Raw genomic sequence first — 25,563 nt, forward strand, 5'->3', positions numbered from 1 at the left:
TTCCCTTTCCCTCTTTGGGGCTGCTCGGTTCACACCTAGCATGTGTCACTCAGTTCTGTGGCCTGAAGTCGAGGGAGGACTTTGGCCCCCAGGAGGGAAGGAGAAAGGGTGCCCGGAGTTGGGGGGCCTTGGAAGGAGGGAACGTGTGGAGGTGACTTAGCCTTGGGAAGCAGCAAGGGGGGAGATCAAGGTGGGGGAGGGGAAGCTTTGAGCATCCTGACAGCTGCTTGACTCTGGCCTGGACCCCATTCAGAGGCAGTGAGCTCTCCCGCCCTGGAGGGTTTGAGCAGGGCTGGGGGGGCATCTGCCAGGGAGCTTCCTGCACTCCGCACAGGGTGGACTAGATGACCTTCCAGAGCCTACGAACTCTTAGCTTCTCTAATTCTATCGATATTTGTATCAAGCCTCTTAACTCCCTGCTCCGTTCCGGGGTGTTAACGTTATCATCTTAATAAAATTAATTGTGTGAATAGTCGAATTATACTGTAATTATTTTTCACTTGGTTTCATAATCTGTAATCTGCCCAGAGTCACCTCGTAGGGGAGATGCGCGGCATGGAAATGTAATCAATCAATCAATCAATCAATCAATCAATCAATCAATCGAGCCTTAAAAGAAGCCGCGGGTGGGGGCAGCGTTTGCCGGGGAGTGGAGGGTGGGAGAGGCGGGGACCTCCGTTCATCGACGTCTCCTCCCGGTTTCCCAGTTCCTCCGGGATTCTGCCCGAGGAGCCGATTCCGGACCTCCCCCCCCGCTTCGCCCCTTCGGAACGGCGTCCGGAGGGCGATGGCCCCGAGGTGGGCGGCGTCCTTGGGCAGCCGGGAGCCCGACAGGCCGCGACGGGGAGCCGAAGAAAGCCCGCCCGTCGCCCGTCCAGGGCTTCCCGAAGCAACGCAGGACCGCGGCTCTTCCCGTGTCCGGGGCAGCAGCAGAAGGACGGGGCTCTTTGCAGGGCTCCCAGCCGTGCGGAACGGGGTTCTCTGGGACTTTCGGGGTCCGAGCATCCCACGGCCCCTCCGCCTCGCACCATCCCCATCCCCTGCACCGCTCGCCCCACTCACATTTTTCGGAAGCGACGTACAGAGCATCCCAGACGGCAGAGGCGACCGCCAAGAGGAGCAGGAGGAGCAGGAGGGGGCTGCGAGCGGACCTCATGGCGATGGTTGGGCGACTGAGCCGCCTCCGACTCCACTCCGGCGCCCATCACCCCCCACGGGGTGCGGGCGGGTCTCCCAGCCCGGCCCTCCCCCCCCCTCCGTAGGGCCGGGCTGGGAGACCTGCCCGCCCCCGCCCCTCCGCCCCGCGCCTCCGGATGGCTCCTGCGGGGAAGGTTTCGTCTCCCGGGGCTCCGGCGGGAAAGGTCGGCTGGCGGAGTGGCCGGGAGGGCTCCGTGGACTACAACTCCCATCTCCTGGTGATTGGCTCAGAGTCACCCAGCCACTTTCAGGGCCAAGGAGAGACTAGAAGTCAGCATTTCCCAGTGCTTAGTCTGGTTTTTACTTTGAACGATTTTGATCTTTTGTCCTGTCAAATAACGTTGCAGAAATTAATTTCTTTTCTTTTTCTCCCTCAGAAAAGTTTTCAAACCTTTTAACAAGCCCGTTTTGGAATTTTTTTTTTTTTTTTTTTTTCCCATTTATTAAAAAAAAAAAAAAAAAAAATCCAAATTGTGAAAACAAAAACAAAGGACAAATAAAAAAAAAAAAAAAAAAAAAAAAACAAAAAAAACAAGACCGGTCAACCCTTCTCCCCCCCCCCCCCACCCCCCAAATCCCCTCCTCCTTACTTTCCCCTTTTTCCTTCCCCCCCCCCCCCCCCCCCCCCCGCTCCCCCGTAAAATACCCTAATTTTCTCCCACTTTTTTTTCCTATTTAATCATTAATATTTTTTTTTTTAAAAAATTATGATAAACTAATGTGTCCCAAATAGCCCAAAAATCCCCCCCACCACCAAATCCCCCTCCCCCCCCCCCCCCCCCCCCCTCCCCCCCCCCCCCTTCCCACCCGGCCCCCCCCCCCCTATCCAAAGAAAGGATACACATCCCCTCAATACCCCAAAAAACCCCACCATTACATTTCCCAAAAACCACCTTCCCCCCCCCCCCCTCCCTCCCCCCCCCCCCACAAATACCCCCCCCTCCCCCCCCCCACAAAATTTCTTTCCCCTTACCTTTTTCCCCCCCCCCCCCCCTCTTCCAACAGAGAAAGTAACAAAAATTAAGTGTCCTCTAAATTAGCAATATGCTTATATGCTACTTTCCAGCCCTTTCTAAATGGTTTCACCAGAGTCAGCCTTTTGCCCCCAACAGTCGGGGTCCTCATTTTACACACCTGGGAAGGAGGGAAGGCGGAGTCACCTTTGAGCCTGGTGAATTTTGATCTGCCAAATTGCAGGCAATCTGTAGTCAGCAGAAGTGGCCTGCAATACTACACTCTAATCACTGCGCCACCGTGGCTCATTGTAAAGTTTAGTTCCGTTTACTTCTTTCTAGTCCAATTTTCCAGTTTTTCATCACTATTTTTAAAATCAAATGTATTTTTCCACAGGAAGAATTTTGTTATCATTAATTCCAAAACTGTATTTCAAATGTATCCCCCATGTCTCTTAAACTCCCCCACCCTCACACATATCCCGGTTCTTCCCAACTCCACCCTCAACTTATGGGTCCAGTGGGCAGTCTCACCTCCCAAGGCGGCATCAGAGGCTGCAGTGGGAAGATGCCCTGATCTGTGGGAAGCACGAGGGGAGATCTCATGGAGGAGTAGTGGGGTTCTGGATCTCTTCCTCCTGGGCCACTTCACAACTCCCAGTTGCAGCCTGGCTGGTCACTAGATAGGACCCCTTCCTCTCCCACCCCAGTGGGCTCAACCTTTGGTGCTGCCCATTTTCAGATTCAGGTCTGTTCTGCTTATTAATATTTGGATGGCATAAAGCAGACAGATCAACTCCACAAAGCATCCATACAAAGTCTTTTTTATTGGTTCATCAGGGATCCTGTCAACTCACATGGATGATGAGGTTCTTCTTAATGTCCAATCCTTTGCATATCTGAATTGTAGTGTAGGAAGATCCTAAGGTCTCAACCCCACGATGATTGAAGCAGCCGTATGGTAATGGCTTCAGGCAAGAGTGAGGGAGCCTCCCCCAACCCAACAAGGGTCAATTTAGTGACCAATCAGGATTGATTGAAGACCTATGTCGTATGTGGCCTTCTCCCTTGGTATTTGTTCCTCCTGTAGCGCATCGAAGAGCGCGGCCTGGAGGGAGTTTTTCTCTTCCCGGATGCAGTCTTCGCACTCTTTGTGCACCTCCTCGAACCATTGAATGTGTTCTTGGAGCTCTGGGTCTTCCAGGTTCAACTTGAGCTTACTTTCACTGTCTCTCCACCGTGTGAGATGCTCCTCTATCTCTTTCTGCATTAGTAGGAGGCTCTTGAGGGGCAACTTGCTTTGGGGGGTATTGCAGATCCTTACCAGCTCCATCCATGCATCTGCATGACGGCGATACTGCCTGGCCCAATCCTCTTTGAAGCGTGCCACCGCGGGTGAGGTATGCTTCCTATGCCATCTGAGGTCGTAGGTTTTCTTGAGGTATCACCATGTCTTCGGAGGTTTGGATGTCCGGATGAGGGTTTTGGGAACCATGCTCCACGTTTACATCTAGGGTGGGTGGAGGGTTCGAGTCCTCTGGTACTTCAGGGACATCTGTCATGGCTGAAGAAGTTGCCATGCTTCAAATTGGCAAAGGTGAATTTTGGAAAATGTAGTACTTGAGCATGTAGGTGGCGCTGCACAATATGGCTGCTTTTAGGGTGCATTGCATGCTTGCTACACAAGTGGGCGCTATAGTAGGCGTTGCTGAGTCTGAAGACGTGAGAGCAAAACGCAGGGTTGCCTGTTAGTGTTGCTTGCTAGGTCTGGAAGACACTGTTGCTAAGCACAGGTTAGGCTGCAGGTAGTACTGGAACCTTGCATTAAGTTGCTTAATGTTGCCGCAATAATTAAAAAAGAGGAATTTTCGTTGGTTAAACACTGGTTAAATTTGGAAAAGTTAATCTACTTCTTGTGAAAATTTCTTTGAATTCTCTTAGACCACCAGATGGTGCTGTGGGCTGCTTTGCTTAAGTCTCTCTCTCTCTCTGTGTGTGTGTGTGTGTGTGTGTGTGTGTGTGTGGGGGCGGGGGGGGGGGTGAGCCCCAGAGGAATTTACTGTTTCCTCGCTGGAAGAGAAAATCATCAAACGAATTCAACACTCCAAAGGTACAGCACTCCAAAGGTTGCATGCAGAGTTATACTGTTAAATGTTTTAGTAAAGATGGATAAACTCTAGGTTTTTGATCAAAAAGGAATTGCTCCTTTGTTCATATAGCTGCTTGAATTAGCCTTGTGTCTTGCGGGGGCTCCTTTGCTTTGAAGACAGTTTGTCGGTAATGAATTACGACCCCCAATAAAATGGCCAGAGGAGAAAAGGGTCCCTCTAAATTGCCGTTTCGAAGCAGTGGAGAGCAGAAGAAATGCGAAGTCTTTCAGCTGGAATGAGCAGGGCAAAATTAGTTTTCCTTTCTAGAAATACCAGCAAGATTTATAAAACTTTTGCATTGCATTTGGAAAGGGTTTGTAATTGGATGAATACAGGGATGGATGAGGAATACCTGGCCCTTCCCTTTGTTTTGCAGATTGGTTCTTTCTGAGTTAGGAGTTGTAATTTGAGACACAGCACTTCTTTCGCTGAAGAGAAAAGGGGGGTGAATTTGCCCCTTCCTGCAGCCATGATAAATAGGTTTGAGGAACAAAGGAATAGCATGAACATTTACTCCTGGCTTCAAAATACCTTTGTCTTTATCTTTCTATTTTATCTTTATCTTTTTACTGCTTCCAGGAATCAAGATTAAATTATCTTCCTACTGTTTTGCTTATTAATATTTGGATGGCATAAAGCAGACAGATCAACTCCACAAAGCATCCATACAAAGTCTTTTTTATTGGTTCATCAGGCATCCTGTCAACTCACATTTATGATGAGGTTCTTCTTAATGTCCAATCCTTTGCATATCTGCATTGTAGTGTAGGAAGATAATAAGGTCTCAACCCCATGATGATTGAAGCAGCCGCATGGTAATGGCTTCAGGCAAAAGTGAGGGAGCCTCCCCCAACCCAACAAGGGTCAGTTTAGTGACCAATGAGGATTACAGATCTGACCACATGACATGGACTACATTTCCCAGGATACCTTAACTACATTTACCATGATGCATTCCCTTAAGGGGACAGCTCACAATTCCTAACTAACTATCCCAAATCCCATTAACTCTAAACTGTCTGGACAGCACAAGGTTCATTCTCCTCATAGGAACAATCCGGATTCTAGTACCCAAATTCAGTTGGTGGGGAATTCTCTTCTTCCAGGCAAGATGGAAGAGTTTAGTTTTTGAGTTTGGTCAACTGTAGAGTTCCCGTCAAGATCACCCAGTGCCCTGTTTATGAGCGGATCCAGCCCACTAATTTTATGGAGCACACCACGGCAACTGAGCTCAATCACAACAGAATTTGTACAATTGCTGGTCCTTAGACATGGCACCTACAACAAGCATACAGAGGTCAATGGCACTCATGCTCAAAAGGTCTGGGATACCTTCAGGGGCCAAACACTGGGGGATTCTCATGAGCTCCACTTGAACACAGGTGTTAGCAGATAGAATAATAGAGTTGGAAGGGACCCTGGAGGTCTTCTAGTCCAACCCCTGCTTGAGCAGGAACTTTAAGGCTTGTGAAGTTCAGTTCCTAGAATTCACACATGCTATCCATGCTGCCCGGGGAATCCTGGGCGTTGAAGTCCACAAGCCTTACGTCCACTCCTCCCTGGACCATTCCAGATAAATGGCTGTCCATTTTACAACCTTTCTTGCCACCATATACCAGGGCCGTCTGACTTTGGAACTTTAAAGCTTGTGAAGGTCAGCTCCCAGAATTCCCACATGCTCCCCATGCTGCCTGGGAAATCCTGGGCGTTGAAGTCCACAAGCCTTACGTCCACTCCTCCCTGGACCATTCCAGATAAATGGCTGTCCAGTCCCTCCTTAAAAGCCTCCAGTGACGGAGCCCCCACACCTTCTGGAGGCAAACAGTCCCACCGGTTAATTGTTCTCCCTCTCAGGTTGCTTCTCTCCTGGATCGGATCCCACCCTCTGCTTCTCATCCTGCCTTCAGGCGCTTTGGAGAATAGGGCCCCTCATTGCTTAGAGGTCATCAGGCTGAAAGAATTTATCCTTGTGACATGGCTGCCCCTGAGGATGTCCCGTAGAGAGACGTTCTTGTTCACGGAATTGAAAAACCTACGTGGACAACACAAACAGCAGTATAAAGGACTTGAAAAAGACTTACAGAAAATGCCACAGAAAAAGGACATTAACTTCAAAATGGATATAATTAAACATAAAACGGGATTAATGGAAAAAGAAGAATTAGCACAGAAAATTAGAGGCACGAAACAGAACTACTTTGAAGATGCGAATAAACCAGGTAGATGGTTAGCATATAAACTGAGAAAGGAGAAAGAATCAAGGAAAATATTGCAATTAATAGATGACCAAGGCCAAGTTTGCTATGGTAGTAAAGAGAAGAAGGAAATTATACGAGACTATTATGGGAAACTATACACACAAGAGAATATTGATGAGGAAAGAGTTAAACAGTACTTACAGAATGCTAATCTACCCCAGATACCTAAAGAGATTGAAATAATGTTAGAAAGTAATTTAACGACGATGGAGTTAACTGAAGCACTTAAGAAGCAAAATAATGGAAAGGCACCAGGCCCAGATGGACTTCCGGCGGAATTTTATAAAACACTACAAGAATTGTTGAATCTTCCATTGCTAGAAGTTATGAATGAAGTTATGTCAAAGAAGAAGATACCTAAATCATGGTCAGAAGCTTATATTACACTTATCCCAAAAGAGAAGGCCGGCCCATTACAAATCAAGAATTACAGACCTATTTCCCTACTAAATGCAGATTATAAATTTTTTGCTTCAATATTGGCAGAAAGACTTAAAAAATACCTAAATAATTTTATTCACTCTGACCAAAATGGATTTCTGCCAAAGAGACAAATTAAAGACAATATGAGAGTAATTTTGGACACTTTGGAATACTACGAAGCACACCCTGAAAAACAAATGGCTCTGATATTTCTAGATGCACAGAAGGCATCTGATAATGTGAATTGGCGATTCATGTTATTACAGCTGGAACAGATGGGTTTTGGTAAAAAATTCATCCAAGCAATAGAAGCTATATATCATAAGCAAACAGCAAAGGTAATGATAGAGAGAGAATTAACGGACTCTATCGATATAAGAAAAGGAACAAGACAAGGGTGCCCACTGTCACCTTTGTTGTTTGTGTTAACCTTGGAAGTGCTAAACAGAAATATTAGAGAAGAAAAGGACATAAAAGGGATGAAAATTAAAAAAGAAGAATTTAAATTGCAAGCATTTGCAGATGATCTGGCTTTCATCTTAGAAGACCCACTAGAAACAGCATTAATATTGATAGAAAAGATAGAGGTATATGGGAAGGTGGCTGGTTTGAAAATAAACAAAGACAAAACAAAGATCTTGACAAAGAATATGTTATCAAGACAAAAGGAAGAACTGGCGGATGTATTAAAAATCCAGGTGATGAATAAGATGAAGTACTTGGGGATACATTTGACAGCAAGATGTAGTACACTAAAAGAGAATAACTGTATTAAACTTAAGCAGCAGATAGCGCTAGATTTGGCAAAATGGGAAAATTTACAACTGTCATTAATAGGGAGAATATCAACAATCAAGATGAATACATTACCTAGAATTTTATATTTGTTTCAAACAATTCCAATTAGGCTTGGAAAAGATTATTTTGAAGATTTAAATAAAATTGTGTTGAAATACATATAGCAAGGTAAGAAAGCGAGAATAAAATTAAAACTTTTGCAAGATGCTAGAATAAGAGGAGGATTTGGTTTGCCTAATTGGGAGTTGTACTACCAAGCTACAAATTTGATGTGGGTTAAGGAATAGATAACATTAAGAAATGCTAGATTGTTGACACTAGGACATGGTCTGTTGTTGGGGTGGCATGCTTTTTTATGGTATAAAGGAACTAAAACACAGGGCTACTGGGAGAAGACTAAAAGGCAATGTTATTTGAAAATTCCAGTCTGGCTATCGACTATTGAAGCTTTTTCTTATCCTATAATATACAAAAAGGAACAAACAGTTAAATATGGTGAAATATTGAATGAAAAGGGTGAACTTAAATCTATGCAAAAATTAGAAGAACAAGGTATAAAGATGAATTGGTTTTCATATGCGCAAATACATTCAAGGTATGATAAAGATTCTAAAACAGAAGGTTTCTATGATAAACTGACTGACTTAGATAAGATTTTGACAGGTACTGATGAAAAGGTGATTAAAAAATTGTATGGATATCTATTAGAAATTAAACTAGAAGAAGAACAAGTTAAAGAAACTATGATTGCTTGGGGGAAGAATTTTGGATATGGGATTGATCTAGAGAAATGGCAAAAATTGTGGTCTCAAAACTATAAAATGACAATGTCAACTGCATATAAAGAAAATTTGTATAAGATGTTTTACAGGTGGCATTTCCCCCCCGACAAGAATAGCAAGAATGTTCAAGAATAAACCTGAAAAATGTTGGAAATGTCATCAAGTACCTGGCTCATATTACCATATGTGGTGGACTTGTGCAGATGCCAAAAAATATTGGACTAAAATCCACACATGGTTGGAAAAAATGACAAAAAAGCATATAGACTTGAAACCAGAGATATTTTTACTGGGAATTTTACCTGAAATATATAGTAAAGAATTGAAATACTTGATTGTAAATGTATTAACAGCGGCTAGGATTGTATTTTCCAAAAACTGGAAAAATGAGAAAGTACCATCACAGGAGGAAATGATTAAGAAAATATTGGAATGTGCTGAAATGAGTAGATTGATATTTGAAATCAGAGAACAAAAAGATAAACAATTTTATAAAATTTGGGATCTATTCTATCAATGGTTAGACAATAAAACATGGTAATGAAATATGTAGATTTTTAGAACATAATGAATATATAAAAATGTATTTTTTTTATTATATCTGCAAAATCATTGTAGGATAGATCTGATATGATAATATGAACTGTCACAAAACAAATTAAATAAAATATGGATTATCTTGTAAAACATGAATGAATAATAGTATAGTCAAATGATTGATTAATAATGATATTAATGTATTTAGGAATATTTGATTGACAATATGAGAATATATACAATGTAATTGTAATTGAAGACTACGAAGTGGAAGCACAAAACCATTTGTAAACCAATCGACACACTGTATGTATATATATGGAAGATGGCTTGATGTTTTTATGTTTTGTTTGTCTATGTTTGTCTTAAATAACAATTAAACAATTAAACAATTTATATAAAAACAGGAGGCTGTGTCTAAGTACCAGCGATTGTACAAATTCTGTTGAGTTTGAACTCAGCTGCCGTGGTGTCCCTAATGAAATTAGTGGGCTGGATCTGCTCATAAATGGGCACTGGGTGATCTTGACGGGAACAGTAGAGTTGACCAAGGGGTTTTTATGTGTATTTGGTTCAAGAGAAGGTTAAAGTAGGAAATGCAAAAGTGTTGCAGGAATTGGGTTTGGCTCGTCTAGAGCAGACCTATGAAAATCACAGTCCACGGGCTGGATGCGTCACATCCTGGCCATGCCCACCTCTGATTTAATGAAGGGGAAAAAAGTCCCGATACATACACACCCTGGGTTTTTCTGCAGAATAGAAGATTCCAAGGATGAGAGATTCTCCTGGAGTTGGACCCCCAGAGCAAGCAAGATCCCATCTCTGGGCCTTTTAGCGCCGAAGCCTCTCCGTGCATCCGGGATGAGACCTTGCCAGCTGGAGCTGCATCCCCGCTGCCCACTTCCTTCCCCCCAAAGCCCAGCCGGTTCCTTCGGGGTCAGCTCTGGGCTGGACACCAGAAGCGATGCTTGATCTGGGTCTTCAGGATTGTCTGGGACGCTGCATCTCCCCTTCACGTCCTGGTTTCCTTCTTTCCTTTGGGAGGGGGCTTTGGGGTACCCCAAGAGCCTCCAGATTCAATCACCGTTTTATTCCATGTAGCATCAACTTTGTGAACTCTCAAGTTTCCTCCTTCTGCTATGTATTCAAGGTGGAGAGTGATTAACATTTATGTGTATTTATATGTTAGGGTCTGTCTATCTATCTATCTATCTATCTATCTATCTATCTATCTATCTATCTATCTATCTATCTATCTATCTATCTATCTATCTATCTATCTATCTATCTATCTATCTATCTATCTATTTATCTATCATCTATCTATTTATCTATCTATCGCCATCTGTCCATCCATTATTTATCTATCTATCTATCTATCTATCTATCTATCTATCTATCTATCTATCTATCTATCCACTTGTGTGGTGTATGTGTATGTATGTATGTATATAGCATGTGTATATGTGTGTTATGTATGAGGATAGAGGTAGATATATATTTTTTCTTTGATAGCAAGCAACATAATTTTATTTTTAATGTTCTCACAATAGAAAATGACCATAAAAGTTAAGTGTTGTGTATGCACATGCACGGACAGGAGTTTCCCCTCTGTTCTGCCCAACACATGGGAAAATAGTTTAAATCTGTTGGCTAATGGCTGACAGCTCTCTATAAAAGAGAGCCTGCAGCCAGATTAGATGACACGATGGAACTCCTAGTTACTGTTTGTTGCTGAATAAAGACGCTGTTGCAACTGCCGGCTCTTTGTCCATCCATCGCCCAATTTAACACTGGCGACGAAGGTGGGATCAGATGGAAACAAGAACCGCATGAACCACTGCAGAAGCCTGAAGGAACATGGCCACAACGTCGAGCACACGGAGCTAGTGGAGATGGCTACACCTCTGCCGTTCACACTATTCAATCCAGCATCAGAAACGTGGGATGCTTACATCGTCTGCTTTGAGTGCATCTTGGAAGCCAACAACTTTACAAACATCATGGACAACCATAAATGGGCGCTATTCCTAAGTTACTGTGTCACGGGGGTCTTCGTTACGGCAAGAGCCCTCGTCGCTCCACAACCCTTGCAGACAGTATCATGGGACACACTACAAGAAAAATTGCAGGAGGAGCACTATGCACCGAGACCCTCCTGCATCGCCCCCTGGCACACATTCTACCATCGGAACCAGGCCGAGGCCAAATCCATCAATAAATATATGGCAGCACTCCAGGCAGCAGCCATTTCTTGTGAATTGCATGACCCGAATGAGGTGCTCATGGACAGGCTGTGTTCTGACCCAGCCAGGTTCCCCGAGAGCAAACACAGATAAACTCAGTAACTCAAACTTTCACGGCTTCAATCTACAGATAAACCTCTTTGTAGATAACAGATGGCTTGCAGCCAATTAGTCCAATTAGAAAAACCTTGGCAGAAGTCTTCAAATAAATCAGAGCCTTTAATCACAACACTGAGTCCTTCGAACGTTTTTGCCTTTGCAAAACCAGGCTTACATTCCCTGGAGGGAGGGGCATCCTTACTCCCGAGTCATCTGTGCAGCTTCAGCTGTTCTCTTCTATGAATCATCCTGCACTCACGCGCACTTAGCACAGGCTCTTCTGGAACCTCCTCATCACTGCTGCCAGCCCCCACCATCCCTGAAGGCAGCAGTCCACTTCCTGATGATCCCGGCCCCTCCTCCAAGTCCTCGCTCTCCTCCACCATCCGCACCTGCTGCCAGCTAACCACAACAGGCTGGTCTGCAGTGTGAGAAATCTAAAGCTACACCAGTGCCTACTAGCCTGGCCAACACTCACCCTACAGTTGGCACTAGAGGAAGCCCATGCCACAGAGTCATCGGCCAAATTGAGGCAGGAGATACAACAATTGAGCAGCCCACTGAATTTGAGGAAGACAGCATCTGTGCACCATGAGGAAACAGAACTGAAAGAAAGCATTGAGGAGGAAGAGGAAGAGAATGAGGACAATGACGTCAATCAGTTAAAGGTGGCAGACAAGGGTTGCAAGATGGCCCCCAAAAGGAAGCCACCCACCTGCATTGGATATGGCAGGAATCACCCTTGGGCCATGTGCAAACACAAGAATACAATTTGCCAGCTCTGTGAGAAGAAGGGGCACCTAGCTGTGTGCCATGCAAAGCTACCCACTTTCGCCAACCTGATACCCGGTTTTGTCAGCACACACCAAGCTGGATCAAAGAAATCATACCCAAGGAGAAGGGCAAGCAAGGACGACTGTTTCACCATATATATGGACACTTGCCAAACAGAAATGGTCAGCAGGCAAGCGAGCACACTGCAAAGAAAGAATAAGAGTCCATGTCACCATCAAAATTGAGGGATCCCCATGCCAGATGGAGGTGGACACAGGATCGGCAACAACCATCATTTCCTGGAGAACTATCCAATGCCTAGTGCCAAAATTGATAAAGAAGAGGCTAACCCACAGCCACAGCCAACTCAGGGACTATCAAGGGAAGAGCATTCTCATCATAGGGAGCAGAATGTTCCAAATGCAGTTTAAAAAGTTTTCCGAGCTCCCCTTGATAGCTGTTGACAGAGTCTTGCCAAGCCTCCTGGGACTGGTCTGGTTTGCACCCCTGGGGCTAGGAATAACTAGAGTGAATGCCATCAGCAAACCAATGGCAAAGGCCTTAAGCAGGAAATTTGCAGAGGTTTTCGATGGGGAGGTGGGGAAATATAAACGCATCCCGATCGACTGAAACCAAGGAGAGTACCTTTTGCATTGAGGCCCAAGGTGGATGAACAGCTGGACAAGCTCATTTAACCAGTCGACCATGCGAGATGGGAGACTCCCATAGTGACCACAGTGAAGCCAGATGGTTCGGTCAGGATATGCATGGACTACAAATGCACCATCAATAAAGCCCTACAGCAGAAAGCATATCTGGTACTGGTGGTGCAATGTTTACTGCACTCTTTGGGTGAAGGCAAGATTTTTGTCAAAGTAGATCTTGGCCAAGCCTACCAGCAGCTCCCTATGGATGATGCCACAGCCGAAGTCCAATCGTGACATAGAGGGGTGCATTCCGATGCTGCCTGCAGTTTGGAGTAAGCATGGTCTTTTCCAATGTTTGATGGAGCGTCTACTACATGGCATCCCAGGCATTGTCCCATATTTTGATGATGTGCTCGTATCAGCCACAGACAAAATAGAACTATTCGACCAACTACGGATGGTCCTACAAAAGTTCCAGTCAAAAAAGAGAAGTGCAAAGTTGCAGTAAGGCAACTCAAGTTCCTGGGCTACCTAATTGATGCCTCCGGATTGCACCCCACCAAGGAAAAATGCAAGCAGCATTGATGCCAAAAAGCAAGACAGTGCTCCAAGCATTCCTGGGGCTCCTCAACTTCTTTAGTGTATTCCTGTGGCATAAGACATCTGTCGCAGAGCCCCTCCATCAGCTATTAGACAAGAAGGTGGCATGGGGCTGGAAAGAAGTGGATGCGTTCACCGGAGTAAAAAATTTAATTTCCTTGGACAGCGTTCTCATGCAATATGAGAACCAGCTTCTAGCCTGACATGCGACGCGTCAACATTCAGGGTCGGGGCAGTTCTGAGCCCCCGGTTCCTAGATGGTTGTGAGGGCCCAATAGCATTCTTCTCCAGAATGCTAACATCAGCAGAGAGGAACTACAGCCAATTTGACAAAGAAGCATTGGCTGCAGTTGCCAGGGTAAAGAGATTCCACGAATTCATTTATGGGCAGCCATTCAAACTAGTGACAGATCACAAGCTGCTACTGGGCCTGATTGCAGGGGACCAACAGACACCGCAGGTCCTGTCCCCTCAAATGATGCCTTGGGCAATATTCCTGACCACCTAGAATTACCGTCTCACACACCGACCTGGCACTTCATTAAGCCACACAGACACCCTCAGCAGATGCCCACTTCCGAAAACTGTGGAAGACCCATCCCCAGCAGCAGCAGCAGTATTGCTGATCAAGACCCTGCCATCCAGGCTTGTCATGGCTACCAAAGTAGCCGACCACTCAAAGAGAGACCGAACAATCGCACAGGTACTAAACTGGGTATGGAGGGGGTGGCCCAAGGAGCCAACAAGCATGGAATTTAAACCATTTTATACCAGACAACATGAACTATCAGTCCAAAAGAGCTGCTTGCTGTTGGGAAACCATGTAGTGATTTCCCCAAAGCTAAGGGAACCCCCATTAGAGACACTGCATGAAGGCCACTCCAGAATCATAAAGATAAAGCCGCTGGCCCACAGCTAGATATGGTGGCCCAACCTGGACAAGGACATCAGGGAAGGGTTGTGTTGTGCCAGCCATGTCAGGAATCAAGGCCAGCACCCCCGATTGTGCCACCATGGGAATGGGAGACACCAAAGACCCTGTGGTCCTGGTTGTGCATCAACTTTGTGTGACCAAACCAATGGCAGACATTCCTAGTCATGGTCGACAAGTATTCAAAATGGCTAAAGGTGGCACCGATGAAGTCCATGACAGACACCATCATCAGAACACTAAACAAGTTGTTCACAACCCTTGGGCTACTGGATGTGTTAGTGTTAGACAATGGGCCACAGTCCACAGCAACCCAGTTTGAACTATTCCTGGCAAACCATGGAGTACACCATGCCCTTATCGCACCATTACACCCCGTGAGCAACAGACAAGTGGAGAGAATGGTGTGCACCACATAAAAGGCACTGGCTCAAACAGCCCCAGGAGACTGGCAAGAGAAACTCACTGCCAGGGCTCCAACAATCCCCCATTCAAATCATGAGTCTCTAACCACATCTCTCAGAGTTTTAAAAAAATCATTAGGAGTGAACATGCCAGCATTACCTGGGTGCAGCTGACTCTGAGACACATCATTCATCTCATCCTTCACCCTGGTCTTCCCCCACCCTTTCTGCTGACAACTCTAAAAGACCAGAGAAATATTTTTGAGTTGATACTCACAAAGTACCTGCAAACACAACACATCACACCCAGTGCCACAACCAACTGAAGCCCGGCAGAACTACTGATGGGCTGCCGCTTACAAACCAACCTGGACCGAGTACACCCCGACTACTCAGCAGAAGTCCCCAGTGATTGGGGGGAAACTGTTGAGGTAATTCCCCGTTAGGAGAATGAGCGCATACAGGGAGACGTAGTGAGAGAAGTGTTTGAATAACACACACACAGCACGCAGATACAGCGTACAGTAAATGTAGGTTTTTACTTCCAGAAACGTTTAAGCAAAGTTCAAACACAGTCCAAAGTCATTCAAAGGTAAAATCAGTCAGTTTTCATCCAGGGATAATCCAATAACAAAGTCCAGTGTCAAAAACAGTTCAGTATCATACTTTCATCAAATCCACGAATATCAGTCAATTAGGAAAAATGGAGGAACGGCAATACTCTCCAACAGAAGGAAAACAGAGATTCACTCACGCTCTGTTCTGAGACTCTTGAGACTAAGACTAAGACAACCCAGGTTTCTGGCTCCATCTTATGGCCGTTTGAGAAACCACACCCAACTACAGTTTTGCATTTTCTTAAAGATACAGTTTTAAAAGCCCGAACATTTGCCAAGGATGACCGAGTATATGCCTGGAACTACATGGGCTACCCCACCTGGCTGCCGGCACAAATTATGGAAGTAACCGGCCCCCATTCATATCATGTGGAGCTAGGAGAGTGCTGCCTGTGGTGCTGCCACATTGACCAGCTTTGGAGTCACCTAGATGCCACTGGCCACAGCAGACCAGACAAGACAACTCCTCTATCCAATGCTGAAGGACAAGACGACCAAGGGAGCTGAGCTCTGCTACCTTTGGGGCTGAGCCTCACGATGCATGGAACACCTGCCACTGAGGCCCTGCTGCCACTGCAATCAACTCCGAATGAGGTCCACGCCCAGCCAACTCCTCAAGAGGACTCCAACAGCCCATCAGCTCCAGTCGAAGACTTTTCGTGAATGAGGGAGAATCACAAGGCCTCACTGAGAATATGGGAGAACCGCAAGTAAACACGCAACTGCCGCCAACCTGCTTACCTGGAAGACTATGCCTGTAGCGTAAGAGTTAAAGACCAAAGGTTCCAGGTAGTTGGAGAGGGGTGTTGTGTGTGCGCATGTGCAGACAGGAGTTTTCCCTCCGGTCCACCCGACGTGCGGGAAAATAGTTTAAATCCATTGGCTAATGGCTGAAGCTCTGTATAAAAGAGAGCTGCCAACCCGCAGCCAGATCAGACGATACGATGTAACTTCTAGTTAGTGTTTGTTTCTGAATAAATCAGTGTTGCAACTGCCGGCTCTGGGTCCATCCTTCACCTGATTTAACAGTTATCTTAATCTTAATTTCTAATTGAGCTCCTTCCTTTTGTTGTGGCCCGATGGTGGCTGACGGAGCTGGCAGCAGAGTTGGACAGTAGTGAGGAGGCTGGGGAGGAAGCTGGGCCAGTCTTGGAGGCTGAGGAAGGCTCAGACGAGGGCTCTGCATTGGAGGCAGAAATGGGGCCAGGCCAGGCTGGCAATCAGCAGCTGCCTTCAGACTGACAGCAGTGAGGCGAGGGAGCTTCTGCAGCTGGTTCCCAGCCTGCGCATGTGCAGGGCTACCAGAAGACAAGAACAATTGAGAAAGCAGGGTCAGCTCAGGAGTAAGACCACACACCTCGAAGATGATTGGCCTCTCCCATGGTTCATAAAAGAGGAGCAAACGGGATGTGAGCTTTTGCAGGAAGCAATTAGTTTGTATGGTTGATTCAAGCTTTGAAAAGTTCTGTTTGACACTGTGTCAAGTCTGGCCTTGCCCTGCAAATGGCAATTAGTTCTTTGGCCGCATTCCAAGTGCGATAAGGTGGGTGTTTATCAGCATTTGCCTGAAAGACTGTTTGGGAAGACTTGCTGGCTGTGAAGGAACGTAATTCACAGCTGTGGAAATCAAAGAGGTTTTGCTGGGACTAAGAGTGTGTTTTATGCTTTCTCAGGAAGCTTCGGTCAGAATACCTTTTGGCTTGGAATCCTGGGGGTGGACATGTCCAGAGGGAGGGGCTTCTCCTTCTGGGTGTGCTATGGGGGGGTCCATCTTGGTCTTCCCTCCCCCTCAAGAAGGGGCTCCAGGGGATGGGGAGGCGGCAGAGGCTTTTTCTGGAGACCTTCAAGGCACTTTCCGACTCTGGTATTCTGTAGCCAGAGAAGACTTCCTTCCTTCGGTCCCCTGGAGGGACGGGACCTGCAGGGAGGCCAGAGAAGGAAGTCCACTCTGAGGTCTCAGAAGGACCAGAGGAGAGGGGATGTCCATGCAAGAGGTCACCTTTGATGCACCAATGGACAGTTGGGCCTTGGGGGGAGGAAGGGAGGGAGGGAAGGAGGGAGAGAGAGGGGAGGGGGAGGGAGAAAAAGATAGAGGGGGGAGAGAATGGGAAGCATGAAGAGAGAGAGAGAGGGAGAGATAGATGGAGATGGGGAGGGAGGGAAGAGAAGGAGGGAGAGAGGGAGAGAGAAATAGATGGAGAGGGAGGGAGGGAAGAGAGGGAGGGAGAGAGGGAGGGAGAGAGAGGAGGGGCAGGAGAAAGAGAGAAAGGGACGAGTTGCCCCTGCATGGCAAGCTCTGTGGCCCCAGGTGCTGCTTGCAGACCTCTGGATGGGAGTGGGCCACGCAGTGCCCCACGCAGCAGCCCTTCCCCCCGATCCCTTTCAAACCGTGTGTGGCCCTTCTGGTGCCCTCTGTGGCTCTGAGACCCCTTCGCCCCCTTCTAAGCCGTTAATAAGACATGGGCCCCCAGGGATGGCCCCCAGTTGATTTTGGAGCCACCAAAGATGGGTTTTTTTGAACCAGCTTTCTCTCCACTTAATCCTTGGCCATCCTGGTCTCATTGGAAGGTTGGGGGCTCCTCGGCCAGTGCATCCCACAGCTGGAGGAATTTGGGGGCTCTTAACCTGGATTAATTTTTGTGGCTGTGTATGTTATTGTTTGGTTAGTTTATGATCCCTTGTGTTGTGTGAACACAGAAACGCAGATTCACTTAAGGGAGGTGCGAGGATCCAGGTGCTGGATCTGAAAGGGGATGCATTAACCTGGCAAAATAGGTGGGCGGCTCCTGTAGAGAGAGGAGGAGACACTCCAGAAAGCCCCTTCCCCTGTGTCTGTGCTGGCTCCTTGGGTGGGTAGGATTGGCACACACTCCTCTGTATGCCTGGCAAGGAGGAAAGAGAACAACCAGGTGGGCGCCCAGCAAGGGTGTGCCAGAGCTGTGGCAAGTGGGTGAAGGGGAGGCAGCCTGTGCCCCCTTCCCCTTGCCAGGAAAAGAGACACACAGAGCACCTGAGACCACCGTCTCCTTCGGGCAAGGATTTATTCCAGAATCCCCCCCTCCCTCTTCAAGGCGCCTGGAGGCTTTCTGCGCCTGGTCTCCTCCGGAACCGGCCTCTCTCTCCATTCAGCACAAAGCAGGCCGAGCTTCCGTCCACGGAGCCTTCAGGGAGTTCCTGGAAAAGGGAAGGAGGCCTCAGGAAGAGTCTTCCTTGGGGGGCTGCAGGGGGGCAGAGGCATTGGAGAGACCCCCTTCTTGCCAGGCCGAGAACCAGAGAGACCCCCTCCCCCGCTCTGAGGGGCTGCTCTGCTCCAGCCTCGGCCTTCGTGACACTCCGGCCAGCCTAGGCGCCTCCCTTGGGGTGTCCCCCAGGCCCCCTCCCTGGGGGAAGTGGACCCTCTCTCCTGGGGCAGGCTGAAGGGCCAGTGGGGGATGGAGCAGAGGATGGTCAGCCTTCCCAAGAGATCCTGGGTCCTCTTTCTCCCCTTGGCCAGACGGACGGATCCCGCAGCAGAATCTCGGGGAGGAGGGGCAAAGAGAGGGGCCCCTTCTGCAGGGCTGCCAGAGGGAGGGGACCTCTCATTTACCCCTTCCTCTCCCTCGCACTCAAGGTGGGACTTCTCCTTCCTCCATGGCCTCCCACCTTTCAGCCCCCCCCCCTTCCCCAGCATCCCACACCCACCTCAAACACGGCACCTCCGCCGGCACAACCAACGTACGTTGAAGTTGTTGGCATTCCCCTCGCAGCCCCCGAAAGTGAATTTCGTGCACTTGCTGGTCTTCGGCTCGTAAAACCAGCGGTGCAGTTTCTCCTTGCAAGGCCCACGATCAGGAGGCAGCGTGCAAATGTCTGCAGGGCGGAGGGAGGGGATTAGAGGTTGGCATCAGGTGGGAAGATACATGGATTTTTTCTGGAAGGGAGGATGGAAGGAAGGGGGGCAGGAAGGGCTTCCTTTCAGGCAGGGTCCCCCTGGAAGTGGGCGGGAGGCAGGCAGGAGCTCCTGCTGTGCAGAGCACGGATGGAGCGGAACTGGGGAGGAACCTCGTAAGGTGAGGATTGGAGGGGTACAAACCAGAGGTGGGATTCAGCTGGTTCTGACCAGTTCTGGAGAACCAGTAGCAGAAATTTTGAGTAGTTTGGAGAACCTGCCAACCCCACCTCTGACTGGCCCCGCCAACCTCATCTCTTCTCCGCCTCGCATTGAGTCCCAGCTGATCGGCTGGGTTTCCTTTGGTTGCCCTGCACGGGAGAACGGAGCTGGAAAGCAGGCCAGTGCAGTGGTGAGGGAAGGGGGATGTTACAGTATCATTCCCCTGTCACGCCCTCCAAGCCACACCCACAGAACCGGTAGTAAAAAATATTGAGTCCCACCCCTGGTGCAAACACGGCAATTCTCTCGTTTTGGGTATTCAATTCCGAACTCTTCTCTTCACCCCCAAGCGTGACCTGACTGCCTGTCTCAGGGACCCCCCTGATGCCCAGTCTCTACAGGACCCCAGACCCTCCCCCCTCCCTGCCCAACTGCTGGGCTCACCAATCTCTGAGCAGGATTGCTGGCATTTCCTGAGGGTGTCGTAGGTGTTCAAGCTCCCGGGGCAGCCAAAGTCAAGGAAAAGTTGGCAGCGCTTGGCGGTCTTGTTGTAGAAGAAATGTTCTTTAGGGAGCCTACACCGTTCAAAATAGGTGGGGAAGGAGCTGCAGTCCGGCGTGGCTGCAAGAGAGCAGATTCGGGGGACTCAAAGCTTTGCTGCTCAGCTCTAGGTGCTGAGGTGGGGGGAAAGAGCAGCCCCCCTAATTGAGGCTGGGGAACTCAAATCAAATCAAAGGTTTATTGTCAATGCACAACTTGAGTACAATGAAATAGAAATTTTGAAAAATTGTATGGATTGCCTCTCCTCCTTACCTAAGAAAGTGACAAAAAGGAACCTTTTATAAAGCAGAAGTGATAACAATGCATTCAAAGCAGCCTCTGAATACCCTTAGGGGAATTCTGGGAGCTGAAGTCCACCTGTCTTAAGGTTGCCCAGGTTGGAGACCCCCCCCTTTGCCTTTGTTCCACGGTTATATTTTAACTGACACTCAGTGAGCCTGAAGCCCTGGGAAACGTCACAGCCCAAATGCTGGTCCTGCACCCCATAGAATCCTACAATCCTAAGGCTGGAAGGGATCTCAGAGGTAACAGATAACAGATAATCAGAGTTGGAAGGGACCTTGTAGGTCATCTAGTCCAACCCCCCGCCCAAGCGGGAGACCCTACACCATTTCTGACAAATGGTAGTCCAATCTCTTCTTGGAAGCCTCCAGGGATGAAGCTCCCACAACTTCTGAGGGCAACTTGTGTTCCATGGGTGGATTGTTCTCACTCTCAGAAAGTTTCTCCTTATTTCCAGGTTAAATCTCTCCTTGTTCAGTTTCCATCCATTGTTCCTTGTCTGGCCTTCAGGTGCCTTGGAGAATAGGTTGACCCCCTTCTTCCTCTCTGTGGCAGCCCCTCAAATATTGGAAGATGCTCTTCTTTCTCCCCTGGTCCTTCTCTTCCTGAGACCAGCCAGGCCCAGTTCCTGTAACCATTCTTCATATGTTTTAGTCTCCAGTCCCTTAATCATCTGGGTTGCTCTTCTCTGTACTTTTTCTAGAGTCTCAACACCTTTTTTGTAATGTGGTGAACAGAACTGGATGCCATACTCTAGGTGTGATCTTACCAAGGCTTTATAGAGTGGTATTAGTACCTCCCTTGATCTCAATTGTATCCCTCTGTTAATACAATTTAGGATAGCATTAGCTTTTTTGGCAGCTGCTGCACACGGCTGGCTCCTATTTAGCTGGCTGTCCACTCAGACTCCAAGATCCTTCTCACAGTTCCTGCTATTGAGCCTGGTTTCACCCAGTCTATATGTGTCCTTTGGGTTTTTCTTGCCTAAGTGTAAGACTTTACTTTTCTCTACATTTTTCATTTTATTGGATAGGACCCAGTGTTTAATTCTGTCAAGATCCATCTGGATCTTGAGCCTATCTTCTTGGGTGTTAGCTATTCCTGCCAGCTTAGTATCACCTGAAAATTTGGTAAGTTCCCCTTCTATTCCCTCATCTAAGTCGTTAATGAAGATATTGAAGAGTCCTGGGCCTGACTTCCGGTTTGAAGGGCTTCGGTGACAGACAGAAATCCGCGATCGTGCGCGGTTTCTATCTGGGCTCGCCGCTGGAGCGCCCTGAACTGGCTGGTTCCGAGGCTAAGCCACCCCGTAGAGGTGGTGAAGAGGGGGGAGACCGCCAGCAGGGTCGAGGAGAGCTGCATTTCTCCTCCTCAGCTGGCCATTACTCCCTTTCCTGAAGGCGGTTGCAGCGGTGGTCAGAAATGGCCACCACAAAGAAGAACTCGACCAGAAAAGAATGTGCAGGAGGAAGATAAGAAGTGAAAGTTTTGACTGACCGGGTTAAATTGTAAAAGCAACAACCAAGGTACCCTGGAATTTAAACTTACAAAAAATAACATCGCTCCCAAAGAAGAGTTGGAAGCAGCAAAGGAAAGTGAAAAGGGAAAGGTTTGGCTTTTTTTCTTCTTCTCTCTCCTTCCCTATATTGACAACTAAGAGACTTAAATAAGAAATCAGAAAAATCCGCTTTGACATCAATAGGCAATTAAGCTGAAAATAAAACAAAATGCCAAAGGGATAATAAAGATTTCTGCACATTAAAAACTTTCTTTTTCATAAGCAGGAAGGGAGAGAAAAAGAATAAGGGCAGGATCTGGAAGAGGGAGGAGACTGCCTGGAATTAAAAAGAATCTAAAGTAAAACTTTAACAAGACTTCTAAAAGATACGTTTTAACTGAAACTTTGTAACTAAATAGTAACCCCAGGAAGAGAAAGTGAAAAAAAAGAGCAAAAAAGAAACAGCTTGCGTGTATTTGGATTATTTGGTGATCTTTGGATTTTTGGTTATTATATTTGAATGACTAAAATCAACTGGGTTGTTGTTTAAAAATTTATACAATGGCACCACTTCTGGATGAATTGAAAATGGAACTTAAAAAGTACAAAGAAGATGCACAAGAAGGGAAGGGTTCTTTTGGCTTCGTCTTTCAATTCTTAGAAATGGAGATTTGGAACTATGAGAAACAACAAGAAAAGACTGCAAAACATGAAGACTGGGACAAAGAAGAAGCCATCTTTAATGAACAAGTAATTCTATGTGGGGAAGAAAAAGGAAAGGGGGGAAAGAGAATGGAGAATTTAAGACTTAAAAAAACAACCAAAGAAAAGAAAAATAATTCGAAAAATAAGTATAATACTGGAAAGCAACAGAAAAGGGGAATACAGAAGAGAGAAATAGAGGTAGAGAGACAAGGGGGTAAAAAGGGGAGAGAGAAGAGAGGGAAGAAGGAAAGGAAAAGAAGTTACAAAGGACCAGAGCAAGATATAGAGAAACAGGACCTATTTAGAGATAATGGGTGAAAATCTAACTGAAAAAGGGATTCTGTAAAGGTACATAAGATTGTATTGTTATATTAGTAATAGAAATAACTTTCGAAAATTGGAAACAACGTATGATCAAAATGAAGGATAAAATAGTTAGTGTAATTTAGTGAAATGTTTGTGAATAAAATAAGTGAAATAAAATAAATGAGAAAATTGAATTAGGAAGGAATGGGAACATTTTAATTAGTTAATGTTTTATAAAATATAAGTGAAGAGGGGGAATTGATTATGGAAAGCTTATAATTGTTCCCATAGAAGTATGATATTTAATTGAAAAGTAATGTTAAAGATGTTAAGACTTTAATGAATATTAATATTAATGATATAATTGAATTGGAATGGAATGTTGTTTTAATTATATACATTTATCTTTTTTTTCCTTTTTTAAAGAATACAGTGTGTATTTTAAGAAAGTACCAATGTACATTTTAAGAATGTACCAATGTACATTTTAAGAATGTACCAAGCAGAACCCGAATGGAACAGAGAAATTTCACCCCCAGAGCATCCCCCAAAACAATTAATCCAGGCTGCGCAGAAGCATAAGGCTGCCCCGCCCACATGGCCCACGGGAACGCTCCTCGCCCACTCAGTCTTTACCTGGGAACCTTGCCTGCTAAATTTCTGTTTTTCCTTTTTCCGACCATCATCTGTTCTTCTGTGCCGATTAGCTAGGAAGCAGGAAATGGTTGGATTTCTTGCTTTCTAGCTAGTCTTTAGATTTTCAGCTCTGCTTTTAAGTACAGCCGAACCTCCCTTAGGACTGAAGGTTTGCTTGCAAGCAAATTCAGTGCAGACTCACGGCAAGCAAATTTGAGAGACTGAGCAAGCCGATGGCAGATAGATAGATCACTGAATGATTCTGGGAGCAACTCAATCTGCCTGCTTTGCCTGATTTTGGATAAAAGTTGCTCTTTTTTTTAAATAAAAAATGCAATATTTTCATATGAGTTTGCTTGCAAGCAAATTTCATGTGACAGACTGAGCTAGCCGATGGCAGATAGATAGATCTCTGAATGAATCTGTGATTCTGTGAGCAACTCAATCTGCCTGCCTGCTTTGCCTGATTTTGAATAAAAGTTGCAATTTTATAAAAAAAATCAATATTTATATAAATATTTATAATATTTACATACAAGCCATGCCCAGCCAGTCACATGACCACCAAGCCACACCCACAAATCAGGCCACACCCACAGAACCACTTAGTGGTCCCTGGGATCTAAAATTATGAGTTTGGTGTCCCTGAGATCCAAAAGGTTGGCAACCCCTGGACTAGATGACCTTCCAGAGCCTACGAACTCTTAGGTTCTCTAATTCTATCGATATTTGTATCAAGCCTCGTAACTCCCTGCTCCGTTCCGGGGTGTTAACGTTATAATCTTAATAAAATTAATTGTGTTAATAGTCGAATTATACTGTAATTATTTTTCACTTGGTTTCATAATCTGTAATCTGCACAGAGTCACCTGGTAGGGGAGATGCGCGGCATAGAAATGTAATCAATCAATCAATCGAGCCTTAAAATAAGCCGCGGGTGGGCGCCTGCGATCCCCTCCGGCAGCGTTTGCCCGGGGAGTGGCGGGGGGAAGAGGCGGGGACCCTCCGTTCATCGACGTCTCCTCCTCCTTCTGCCCCGGCCCGGTTTCCCCCCTCCGGGATTCTGTCCGAGGAGCCGATTCCGGACCTTCCCCCTCCGCTCGCCCCTTCCCACGCCACGACCCCCTTCGGTAGGGCCGCTCCTCGCCTGCCTTCCGACGGCCGTCCGGAGCGCGGACTCCGAGGTGGGCGGCGTCCTTGGGCAGCCGGGGTCTTGCCCGAAGGAGCCCGAAAGAAAGCCCGCCCAGCGGAGCCTCGCTCGCCCCTCTCCCGTCTGGGGCTTCGCGGGGGACGGAGGGCCGCTGTTCCCGCGTCCAGGGAAGCCGAACGGGGGTCTCGGGGGGCGCAGAGCAGTGCGGGTGCGGGGTTTCCTCTTGGCCGTCCGGGGCGCATCCCGGAGGCTCCATCTGGGGCGTTCAGACGGGGCGGGGCTCTCGGGTCCCACCAACCGAAGACCCCTCTGGACGGGGCATCCCCCGCCCCCCCTCCCGCCTCGCCCCACTCACAGCTGCCCCGCCGGGAGAGCAGAGGGCTCCAGAGGGCGAAGGCGACCCCCAAGAGGAGCAGGAGTGGGCTGCGACCGGAGCTCATGGCGACGGCTGGGCGACTGAGCCTCCCCCGCCTCCTCTCTCGGGCTAAGAGCGCGGAGCCCCGGGCTGGCAAACCGCTCCGCCCCTCCCCGCCCCGCGCCTCCGGATGGCTCCTGCGGGGAAGGTTTCGTCTCCCGGGGGTCCGGCGGGGAAACGTCGGCGGGCGGAGTGGCCGGGAGGGCTCCGTGGACTACAACTCCCATCTCCTGGTGATTGGCTCAGAGTCACCCAGCCACTTTCAGGACTAAGGAGAGACTAGAAGTCAGCATTTCCCAGGGCTTAGTCTGGTTTTTACTTTGAACGATTTTGATCTTTTGTCCTTTCAAATAACGTTGCAGAATTTAATTTCTTTTCATTTCTTTTTCTCCCTCAGAAAAGTTTTCAAACCTTTTAACAAGCCCGTTTTGGAATTCTAACAGAGAAAATTATCTGGTCGCTCTCTTCACTTGGTGTTTCTATATCCCTTTTATTTATGAAGAC

At 47.1% G+C, this 25,563-nt stretch overlaps 1 protein-coding gene across 1 annotated transcript in view; it reads right to left on the minus strand.

Moving 5' to 3' along the window:
- Nucleotides 1-25,087, minus strand: part of LOC113431685 (papilin-like) — a 32,213-nt gene extending 7,126 nt beyond the window's left edge. The window contains exons 1-6 of the mRNA XM_087959021.1: nucleotides 25,000-25,087; nucleotides 19,951-20,127; nucleotides 19,105-19,265; nucleotides 3,195-3,585; nucleotides 2,685-2,728; nucleotides 1,063-1,192 (exon numbers count right to left, since the gene is read on the minus strand). Of these exons, the coding sequence (XP_087815147.1) occupies nucleotides 1,063-1,192; nucleotides 2,685-2,728; nucleotides 3,195-3,585; nucleotides 19,105-19,265; nucleotides 19,951-20,127; nucleotides 25,000-25,084 (988 nt within the window). The 5' untranslated portion in view covers nucleotides 25,085-25,087. The remainder of the gene's footprint in view (nucleotides 1-1,062; nucleotides 1,193-2,684; nucleotides 2,729-3,194; nucleotides 3,586-19,104; nucleotides 19,266-19,950; nucleotides 20,128-24,999) is intronic.
- Between the last annotated feature and the right edge of the window lie 476 nt (nucleotides 25,088-25,563).

This window comes from Notechis scutatus, chromosome 3 (assembly GCF_049901735.1).
Source record: "Notechis scutatus isolate UNSWTSFEM ecotype Mainland chromosome 3, rNotScu1.2, whole genome shotgun sequence".
In the NCBI taxonomy this organism is placed as follows: Eukaryota; Metazoa; Chordata; class Lepidosauria; order Squamata; family Elapidae; genus Notechis; species Notechis scutatus.